This window comes from Erythranthe guttata, chromosome 8, assembly GCF_056151865.1.
Source record: "Erythranthe guttata isolate IM_541 chromosome 8, IM_541, whole genome shotgun sequence".
NCBI lineage: Eukaryota > Viridiplantae > Streptophyta > Magnoliopsida > Lamiales > Phrymaceae > Erythranthe > Erythranthe guttata.
In genome coordinates this window covers 23,572,318-23,584,131 of record NC_142540.1, presented here as the reverse complement: position 1 = coordinate 23,584,131, position 11,814 = coordinate 23,572,318, and the positions used below count along the sequence as shown (strand labels likewise).

General features: G+C 32.1%; 1 protein-coding gene across 1 annotated transcript; it reads right to left on the bottom strand.

The window, feature by feature from the left end:
* Positions 1 to 7,679: 7,679 nt before the first annotated feature.
* LOC105965354 (uncharacterized) lies at positions 7,680 to 11,101 on the bottom strand. Its single transcript, XM_012989899.2, has 4 exons — positions 10,822 to 11,101; positions 10,519 to 10,689; positions 9,134 to 9,198; positions 7,680 to 7,988 (listed from the first exon to the last, which is right to left on the bottom strand). Exons 2-4 carry the CDS (start codon positions 10,661 to 10,663, stop codon positions 7,935 to 7,937), a joined length of 264 nt encoding a protein of 87 aa, XP_012845353.2. The 5' UTR covers positions 10,664 to 10,689; positions 10,822 to 11,101; the 3' UTR covers positions 7,680 to 7,934.
* Positions 11,102 to 11,814: the final 713 nt, after the last annotated feature.

Below are 11,814 nucleotides of genomic sequence, written 5' to 3'. Positions count from 1 at the left end.
CTTGACTTCTTAGGAGCCATTTTTTAGTAGATTTTCTTAGGAATATTGATGCTACGGTCGAATGATTGGGTATATAGTAATTTAATATAATACAACTTTGATATTGTAAATAATGCATAAAGTGTTTTAAAAAGAATTTACAGAGTTCTTCCTTTACCCATATCCTGCAAGCTCGATAGAGGGAAAAGTGCTGCAATTATATTATTCTTGTTTTGAATGAAGACAAGCTTGTATTTAATATAATATAATATTATATTACTATTGTTAATAATGCAAAAATATTTAAAAGACTTTACATTTGTTCCTTTACTCCTCTCTTGCAAGCTCGAATTGTGGATTTACAGTGTATAAAATTTGAAATTTCAAAATTCACCAGCTAATTTTCCGTATTTGTGGCATAAAACTGCTAAAAACCAAAAAAAATAACATTATTAACAACTAACATAAGTGATTATGTTAAGAATATTAATGAACACAAGGGTGAAAATAACAACAAATTTTTCCTTCCAACTTCCGACGAACAACGTCAATACATAAAAGAATTGTAAAATGGGGTGTTGTCTAAAAAGTGGTGGTAATGTAATTTTCCGAAAATGTTAGGGCTGATTTTATAATTAATGGAAAATGGGAAGAAAGAATGGGTGCAGCAAAGCAATATTTTACAAAGTGTCAGGTGTATTATATAATAATAAATAGGGCTTGCAAGGGGTGGAAATGTAATTATCAGAAAATGTCACGGGTGATTTTATAATTAAAGGAAAATGGGATGAAAGAATGGGTGCATCAAGCAATATTTTAAAAATTGACAGGTGTATAATATAATAATAAAAAGGCCTTGAGATGGGTGGAAATGTAATTATCCAAAAATATGAGGGCTGATTTTATAATTACAGGAAAATGGGAGGAAATAATGGGTGGTGCAAGCAGTATTTTAAATATTGTCAGGTGTATAATATAATAATAAAAATGGCTTGCAAGGGGTGGAAATATAATTATCCGAAAATGTTAGGGCTGATTTTGTAATTAAAGAAAAATGGGAGGAAAGAATGGGTGCAACAAGCAATATTTTAAAAATTGACAGGTGTATAACATAATAATAAAAAGGGCTTGGAAAATGTGGAAATGTAATTATCTGAAAATGTTAGAGCTGAGTTTATAATTAAAGGAAAATGGGAGGAAAAGACTGGGTGCAACAAGCAATATTTTAAAAAATACTGGGGTAATATAATAATAAAAAGGGCTTGGAAGGTGTGGAAATGTAATTATCCAAAAATGTTAGGGCTGATTTTATAATTAAATGAAAATGGGAGGAAAAGAATGGGTGAAGAAAGCAATATTTTCAAAATTACTCGGGGGTAATACAATAATAAAAAGGGCTTATCATGTGTGGAAATGTAATTACCCGAAAATGTTAGGGCTGATTTTATAATTACAGGAAAATGGGAGGAAATAATGGGTGGAGCAAGCAATAATTTAAAAATTCACAGGTGTATAATATAGCAATAAAATGCCTTGCGAGGGGTGGTAATGTAATTAACCAAATTATCCCACCCAATCCTCCCAACCATTATCGAGTTTGGCTCATTTGGATTCAATCCCATAGATCCGTATCCAACCAACCAAACCCGAGATACCATCCATATTTTTTTACTAATCCATACAATGTAATTTCCCTATGAAGCCCCAATCCCATCCTATCCGAACTCATCCCTCCAACCAAATGGAGCTAACGGGATTGTTGTAATGTTGATATGACATTATTTTTTTATTGTAATATTATTTTGTAAATTATTATATTATAATTTAAATACTAGTAATTTTAGGGTTGGGCATGGGTCGATTTTATCGGCCAATCAATCCACTTTTTTTAGTCGATAATTTTTTTGTCGGGAATTTTAACCAATCCTTATATAAATAGGTTGGTCGGTGGTGTTCAGTTTAGTCGGTTGGTCGAGTAATATTGGCCAACTGACTTTTTTAATAACAAAAAATATTATAAATATTTAATTGTAATTCTTATTTTCTTAATGTTAAAAAAAATAAAATAATCAAAACTCAAAAAGTGAAAACACAAGTTTATAAACCTCTCTATGTACTATTTTATTTTATAATTCTTATTTTATATTCTTTATTGTACGTTTACTTATTTTAGAAGTTTAATAAAAAAATAATTTAAAGTTAATATATTTGCAACATAAAAAGTTTTCGAAAATTTTGAATATCCTCTGAAAAAACACTTAAAAATATCTTATTATTATATTAAAAAAAAATTAATAATAGATGGTCGATAATACCAACCAACCAGCCCATTGTTTACCCGACAAAGTTGGTTGTCAAATGTCAACCATTATCCAACCCATAATAGTCGGGTCGGTAATAGTTTTCAATATTTAGCAAAATCAGTTGATCGGGTCGGATAGGTAATTCGACGCTAATTGCCCAGCCCGACCCATGAGATATTTTTGGAATCAAATTTGTTGTTGTTGAGATATTGCACTGTGACAAGACTACTGATCCAAATGCGGCTGTCGATGCTTAGTTAATTGACGAGCTCTTTCGTCAACCGATTAGTGGTTCGATGGAGACTACATTGGACAAGAGTTTGTAGGCAATAAGCACTTCAAAGGTCGTTTACTCCTTTTTCGAAATGTTGAACTCAACAAGTGTATAGACGCAATTGGCAAGCGGAAACTTAGGATCCCGGTTGTAGTATCAGATGCTTTCCATATTTTATTGTTCGATGTCTTTCAAGGAAAATGTATGATTCCCGTCAAAGAGATTAGTACTACCACCGAGGGCAGTGCGGTGGTTCATGATTTCGAAATGCATTGGCTTTGGGGCACTCGACTTGTTATAATTGGGGACCTATGACAAATTTTTCTATATTTAGAGGGTGTTTGGCTAAGCTTATTTTAAACAAATGATAAACTCTTAGATAAGATGTTTTAAGAGCTGATAAGCTATCTACATCTTATTTTAAGTAGTAATTTTTAGAGTGTTTGGATAATAAACTTATTTCACATTTTTACTCATTATAAGATCTTAAATAAAAATGTGGGTTAGAAGTATTTTTAAAAAAAAATTTGCTCTCCAACACCTCATTTTTTTAAAAAATAAGATTTTTTTTTCTAAAAATTTACCAAATACTTTGGAAGAGTTTATAAGCTCTAAAACATCTTATAAGCTTAACCAAACACCCTCTTGGGTGTTTGGCTAAGCTTATTTTAAACAGCTGATAAGCTCTTACGTCTGATAAGATGTTTTAAGAGCTGATAAACTGTTACATCTTATTTTTAGGATTGATTTTTAGAGTGTTTGGATAATGATCTTATTTCTTATTTTACTTATTATAAGATCTTAAATAAAAATGTGGGGTAGATGTATTTTTTTAAAAAGATCTTATTTGCTCTCCAACAACTTATTTTTTTAAAATAAGATCTTTATTAAAAAAATTACCTAACACTTTGGAAGAGCTTATAAGCTCTAAAACATCTTATAAGCTCCTTTTAACATCTTATAAGGTTAACCAAAACACCCTCTTATTTGCATTTGAATGCTATTGTTTGTAACATTAACATAAATTATTTCTCTCTTAATTCTCAATGATGATTATTAATTAATTTGATTAATGAGAAAGTACCAGGAATGTGGTTAGAGTCCAAATTGCCAGCTGGCGAGGAAATCTTTTGTACAATTCAATTATCTTTCCGTAAGCAAAAGTACCATCAACCAATATTTTGACTAGTCATTCAATAAAAGCCTAATATATTAATAAATTAATTTTTTCTTATTGTTTTTTTTTTTTGGAGTTCAAACTTCTTTATAGTCAAAGAATAAATAAATTAAATTTCTTTTAACCTAAATTACCTGTCATTTCCGGCCTTGCAAAGCTGGATTCTGCTTATATTAATTCCTACACTTCTGATCATTTAATTAACAAAGGCAAGAAATATAAATTAGATCGATCAACTTATATATATTACTTTTCATTTATAATTGGATTTAAATTAATTTCAACATTGCAATAAAGGGAGAAAAAAAGTAAATCCAGATCCAGATTTAATTCAAAAATAAACAAATATACAATTAAAAGAATCATCTTTTGAGTACATCACCAAGTAATGTTTCTATCGAAATTAGTTAACACAAATTTTGCAAAATAACAAATGAATAAATAATTGTAGGATTTTTCTATCACACATTCAAACTTTCTCATCTATCCAACCATATTTTTATGATCTTGATAGATAAATTATTATTTAAAAAAAATAAATAAAGAAAGAAAAAAAAACTCAACTAATGAATGAATTAATGTTGTATGGCCCTTTCTCTCATAGTCTTTGAGTGCATCAATAATCCCTTTCTTGTTTTCGGCAAGAATTTCGACCAAAACCCTCGTTTAATATTCTTCCCGTTTTCGTCGCTTATGAAAGCCATTGATCTACTCTTGTTGAGCACAACATTCTTGAAAACCCTAGTAGATCTTCTGCTTTTCGATGACTCCATTAGTCGTTGGCGCGAATATTCGATCGCCATCGGAGAAGAACACGACGAAGGGTTCGAAGAAGAAGAGAGAGACGAAAGATCGTACGAAGAAGACGAAGAAGAAGGTGGAGGTGATAAGGAGTTGTTGTTATTAGTGATAGGTGTGGATATTAATTGTGAGAGCTTTTCACTTAGGCAAATGGAGCAAACCCCATGGGATTGTATGTGCCTCTTGTGCTTTTTGCAATTGGATCTACTAGTTGTAGATTCCATTTTAATTTGGGTGTCTTTTTTGTGTGTATAACATATGTATGCATGTAATATATATAAATTTTATGGAGAGAGAGAGAGAGAGATGTGGAAGTATATGCATGGGGGAATTTCCATGATGTTTCATAGGGGCTTCATAGGGTGCTTCAAAAAGAGGGATTTTTTTGACAAGTCTATTTTTGAGAGTTGGGTGTTGGATGTGTACTAAGGTGGGCTCTCTCATCATAAATTAAATTAAATTAAAGTAAATTAAATTATACTATATTATATTATATTATATTATATTATATATATAAATTAATACGACTAGCAACATTCTATTAATATTAGCGGAATATTAAATTATCGAACTAATAATTTAGTAGGTTTTTACTGAGTCAGGACCAGAAGAAACTATTATTTAAGCGAAATTATTAATTTATCGAGATTCTATATTTAAAATCTCGATAAAATAATAACTTCGCTTAAATAATAGTTTCTTCTGGTCCCGACTCGATAAAAACCTACTAAACTATTAATTCGATAATTTAATATTCCGCTAAATTAATAGAATGTTGCTAGTCCGAATGTATTAATATATATATATATATATATATATATATATATATATATATATATATATATATATATATATAGGGAGAGAGAGAGAGAGAGAGAGAGAGAGAGAGAGAGAGAGAGAGAGAGAGAGAGAGAGAGAGAGAAATCATAATGTGTAAAGTGGCGTGGAAGTATTGAACAACTTTTTCATCCACAACAGTAACTCCAAAGACCACCTAATCCACATATAAAAAAAATAATCTTAGAAATCAATCATATATTGATTCTTTATGACGTAGAATTTGAACACTATTTAATTTTCAAAGAAAAATTGGAATATATTGGCAACCGACATTACATTCTTTGGAAAATTGAAAATTAGATACTACACCTAATTATCTGCATTGAGTAGATTTAATCGTAGATTTATACAAAATCACTCACACACACCGTACCTATGTGTATGTGTACTTAGTGTATAGTTATTTACTCAAGTATACGGTTTAATTCCACCCGATACAAATAACTACGTATAGCTAGGGGTGGTAAACGAGATGAGCAGCTAATGAGCTCGATGAGCCGGCTCGAAAAAAGCTCGAACTTAAACTCGAGTTTTTCTAGCTAGAACTTATTTTAAGTTGTTCGTGAGCTCACGAGCCGGTTCGCGAACCTTATTTTTTAATTTTTTTTTGTTTTTACATATTATTTTTTATTTAAATAATGTATAATAATATAAAAATATTATAAAAATAATATAAAAAGAACATTTAAATATTAAAAAAAAAAAATAATTACAGTTTATTATTTATTTTGAATTTGTTTTATCATAATCTAATTTTATTTCTAATAATAAAAAAAAATCAAAATGAGTTTTGGGCTCGAGCTGGAGCTGGAGCCTGCTAAAAGAGGCGAGCTCGACTCTTTCACACCACCCATAGGTCTAGCATCTAACTCCCTTAAAAGCCACGGTTTTAGGACACCGTCATTGATTTCTAATTCCTAAACATGACTTCGTCATGTTTTCACATTTATTATTTGAAAAAGAAAAAAATGAACCAAAAAAGAAAAAAAGAGAAGGAAAATGAAAATAATTAAATTCATACATGTATTCTCTTTGTTAATAGGCTACCAATTTTATTTTTATTTTTTGTTTTTTCATCAACGAATTGATAAATAATTAAATACACATTCTTCAATTTATGAAAATATTAAAACTTTACTATATATGACTACACTACTCCTCGATCGGTTACTACTATTAAGTTCTATTGTCCAATTAGTAGAAGCTAGTAAAATTTTCGATTGATAAGATTCGTTTATATTCAAATTCACTACAAAAATTTAACGCCCCTACTACATGCTTAAATTAACAGCACTCCTCTCCCTTACGATTAATTTTATAGATGGTGACTAAAACATAAAAAGACAGTTTTAGCCTTAAAATTATTTTGGGTAAATTACAAACACCCCCCTGATGTATGGTCAAATTACAAAAATCCCCCTCTTGTTTGGATAATTACATCTACCCCCCTTAACTATGATTTTTTCTTACACCTCCACCCTTATTGTGCCAAATTCAACATAATCATCTAGATTCCGTGGAATGTGCTCTAGTTTGTACTCGTTTTGTGTAAAAATACAGTTTCCGATGCACCACAAACTGATATATACAAGCTAAAAATCGCATACTATGATCATCTTGCTTCATAATGTAGAGTTTGAATGGGATAAAACGGGTACACAAGTGATAATATTCCATATAATCTCGAAGATTCCACTAAATTTGAGGAGTTGAGGGGGTGGTTGTAATTATCCAAACAAGAGGGGTGTTTTTGTAATTTGACCATACCTCAGGGGGGTGTTTGTAATTTACCCAATTATTTTTAATTTTATAGGGGGGAGATGATGGAAACTCCCCAAGGGGATAAATTTAAAGAAGAGGAATTTCGAAAACAGAAAGGAAAAAAAAAACAATAAAACAGCGAAACATAAACAATGCTTTCGAAAAAATCACCGGAAAAATAGAGAAAATAGCCGGAAATAATATATGAAAAATCAGATTCCAGCAAAATGTCACCGAAAACTATTGAACGGTCGACATAAATTTTAAGTTGCCCCCGGAGATAGTGATTCGAAATTGAAGCTCCCATAACTCATAAGCTCCATATCCAAATAATGTAGGAGCTTATAAAATATTCGAAATTAAATTTAGCCAAACAGGCCCTAATAATTCAGTAAGAACTTCATTGGCAATGGACAAGTTTGATCATTCCACTGCCTTATATGGCAATAGTCACATTTTAAGTTCAATATCAAACAAATCAACTAGTAATAAAATTACGATTGAATCGATCATTGGAAGAAGAACTAGACACCAAAAATTATCAAAAGCATGTCGATATCTAGTTCGTATTGTTACTCATCAACTACTCCAAAAGTCATAAAAATCAAGTCTTACAACTGAGTTTGATTACTCTCTTCATGCATAAATTTTTGAAGACATACATAAACAATAAGCAGAAATAAATAAATACGAGCAATATCCACACTAACCAAACCGAGGGGTTGAGGTACAAAACGAACTACCGTCTGAAAGCATAATTCTACTGTCTGAATCAGAATATTTTGTCGAGTAAGCACATTTATTTAGCTGAGTCAGCGGCTTGTGGTGCACACTGGGACACATACGGTTTTAGCTGAAAAACAAGAAGAGGAGCAAACATATAAGAACCTGTCACGGGTTAAAGCAATTTACTACTATGTACTCCAACATTTCATTTCATACACGCACGATCTCTGTAAAAGAACTTATTCTAGTGCGTGTACCGATTTTTGTTATTGCATCAAACATTTAATATTTGGGTAAAAATTACAACCACCCCCTGAGATATAGTCAATTTACGAAAAAACCCCTCTTGTTTGGATAATTACATCTACCCCTCAACTATGATTTTTTCTTACATCTCTACCTTTATGGTGTCAAATTCAACATAATTATCTAGATTTCGTGAAATGTGCTCTAGTTTGTACTCCTTTTGTGTAAAATACAGTTTCTGATGCACCACAATCTAATATATACAAGCCAAAAAAACACATATTACGATCATTTTGCTTCAAAATGTAGAGTTCGAATGGGATAAAACGGGTACAAAAGTGATAATATTCCATATAATCTCGAAGATTCCACTAAATTTGAAACCGCAAGGGTGGACGTGTAAGAAGATTTATAGTTGAAGGGGTGGTTGTAATTTCCCAAACAGGAGGGGGTTTTCGTAACTTGACCATACCTCAGGGGTGGTTGTAATTTACCCTTAATATTTCCTATATTTTTCATGCCAAGTGGATAGAACAGCCCCACAAATTTAAAGATGCCCAACTATTGTAATAACAAGAATTGAATGATAACTGGTAAGCCGTACATACAAAAACCAACATGTGGCTGAAGAGTTATGACTTTATCAAAGATGGCACACATTTATCGTATAAGGAACTCGAAAATGAACAGACAGATAGTCGACACATAAATAGAGATACCTGTATTGCCATTATAAGCTCAGGCCTCGTTTGGATGCACACAATGAAAATAGGGAAGATAAGGGCCCTATTGTATTTAAGGGTTCATTCCTCCCAAAAGATTTCGGGTCGACCCAAAAGTGGACTAACCAAACACCAGATAAGGCCTAATTATTTAATTAGTCGTAACTTATCTTACTACCATCCAAACAACGTCTAACTAGTTATAAACTATAAGTAAACAAAATAAGTATGTTTAAAATATGTATTCCATTTTTTTATTCAGACATTAGGTAACTCCAATTCCTTTAAAATTGAACTTGCATACCTTGAATCCCGACAAATCAGGTACCACATAGTTTGGCAACTTTTCGGGCACCACTACGTACCCACCTGCATACAAATGTAACATAATTCTTTTAGGGTTAGTTTAGATTGAAGGATTTGAAAATGGGAAGGATTTCAAATAACTCAAAATTATAAAGGTGTGAAATTCACCACAATTTCTTAAAAAAAAAAAAAAAAAAGAACCTAAACACGAGAGCTATAGATTTGAAAGTCCTTGTCAAATGACTCAATCCAAACAAAACGAACCGATTTGTTATTGTGGATTTGTAATCCCTCCCTCGATACCTCCCATCCAAATGCAACCTTAAGGAACTTCATTTTCATGAGCTTACAACGTTGTGTAATAAAAGTTCGTCACAATAGAACACACAGACACACACGCACACACACACACACAGGAACACACACACACACACACACACACACACACACACACACACACACACACACACACACACACACACACACACACACACACACACACACACACACACATATAATGTAATTCCGTTAATAAAATTACTTTCATGAATTATTAACTTCATCTAATCAAACTCATCGCAACGCCGACGTGTTTTTACACATGAAGCAATAGAAATATCTCAAATGAAAGGATCTAGTAGTTTGACAACCTTATAAGCTCAAGGTTTAACTCGTGTTTCAATCTGCAGAACATAAGTATACATTTCCCTTCATATAGTCAAACCATATTTAAAAATTCTACGCCCGAGATTTACTTCTATGTCAATTTAAGATCAAATATGAAGTTATGAACTCAACCAAACGCACCACATTTTTTTCCATAAAGCATCACTATAAAAATTAAAACGAAAAACTAGTTTCTTTTCCTTTCAATTCCCACTAGAAGCCAAGGGAATAGATCATAAAAGCCCGACTGCATAAATCCAGACATCACAAAACAAGGGTACTGATAAACCCAATCGAAAGATATGTGCTTATATTCCTCTCGATCATTAATCACCGTTAGGAAAACGAAACTTCTCTCATTATATACTACGAATTTAGGAACAATGAAATTTTAAAGCTAAAGCTAAAAATTTACAGCAATCGACACAAAGTCATCATAATTCATATCCCTTCATCTATATTCAAAACACGTAAAGCAAGCAACTGTTTCTCACTAAGGTATATAACCATCAAGAATACCCCCCTTTCGTTTTTATAATCGGCATTATCAAACGGCTATAAACCAACCCAAACCCTTGACCTATCTACGAAGCACAAAATAAGACGTTTTCAATCCGATATACGCAACCGTGTTGGCGAAAAATGTATACAACCCTAATTTCAGCAAAATTACTCTAGAAAATTAGCAAATATCAAATCATTTCAAAAAGAATTTACCTTTACGAGTGTGGAAACCAGTGGGCTTGCAATTTTTGCCCTTGTAGAAACCTCGAGGGCTGTTCTTCGATGTCAGTATATCAAGCGACGACGTTCGCTTTCTTCTGAATGCCCTACCAATTCCCTGTATCAACCCTAGCGGCATTTCTTCCTCGAATTCAATTCCAATTTCTGCACCCGGCAAAAAAAAAAAAATTGCGAGCCCAAATCAGGAATTCGAATCTCACAAATCGAGAAAAAGAAAAAAGACAAAATTCAATTAAATGTTGAAACATTTTCGCAGCAATGAAAATGGAAACTTACTCTGGTACGCGACGAAATTGTGTGTATGAGCTGCAATCACTTCGGCGAGCTTTAGGAAAGGGTTTATGAATTCAAACTTTCGAGCTTTCTTCGATTTTTCGGGCTACACGGGCCATGATTTTCAAGTGTATTTGGGCTTTCTTCGATTTCTTTTTTAAAACAAGATTTAAAACTTTGGGCCGTATAAAATAGTTGGAAACGGGAATGGAACTTTCGATTTCCGCCAATTCTGATCTGGAAATATTTGAATTTGGAACCTTATTTCTTTTTTCCGATTTTTGAAGGTCCAATTTCCGATTTTTCCTAATTTATTTGGAACGGATTAGGATTGTATATTGATGGGATCAGTTTGGCAAGTTTGGGTCAAACTCCCCATATTGGGCTTAATGATTAAATACATGGGCCGAAAGGATTTATTGGGCCCACCGACCCAATACACGTCAAAGATAGGAGCTCGTGGCTAACGAGCTCCCAACCCACACGAACATGTCAGAGAGCAATCAATGTAAATCTCGACCTAATTAAGGCGAGTTAAACTAGGAAGTGATTAGCAAGATATTCCTATATAAAGTCTTGTAATAAGTCCGATTGAAGACACGATTGAATATCAATAAATAGTACTTTAATTTATACTCTCTTCCAAACTCTCTCTCTCTCTCTCTTTATATTTATATTTTTCGTTTGTCGAATTCATCTTCTTCGGCGAAAAACCGGTGTTCGATGGGTTTTCCGGCGCTCAATGAAGTTGAGCTTGGAAGAAGGTTTTGAGGGTGTAGATCCTACTCCATCATATATAAAATTGCCGGAAATTTTAATTTTCGATCCGATTTTAGTTATGAATATTTCAACTGTTTTTTAAATTATATAATATACTTTGTATGATATATGATATATCTTTTAATTCCATAATATAACTTATTTTATATTTTAATGAAAAATATAAATACCAAAATGTTAAGTAAATTGAAACCTTGGAAAAGATTAATTGGTATC

Bases quoted from the DNA above. Each gene is read 5' to 3' on its own strand.
- LOC105965354 (XM_012989899.2), bottom strand. From the start codon at position 10,663: ATGCCGCTAGGGTTGATACAGGGAATTGGTAGGGCATTCAGAAGAAAG. The intron at 9,199-10,518 runs GTAAATTCTTTT...ATTTGTATGCAG, and splicing joins TGGTTTCCACACTCGTAAAG to GTGGGTACGTAGTGGTGCCC. The intron at 7,989-9,133 runs GTATGCAAGTTC...CTTGTTTTTCAG, and splicing joins CTGATTTGTCGGGATTCAAG to CTAAAACCGTATGTGTCCCA.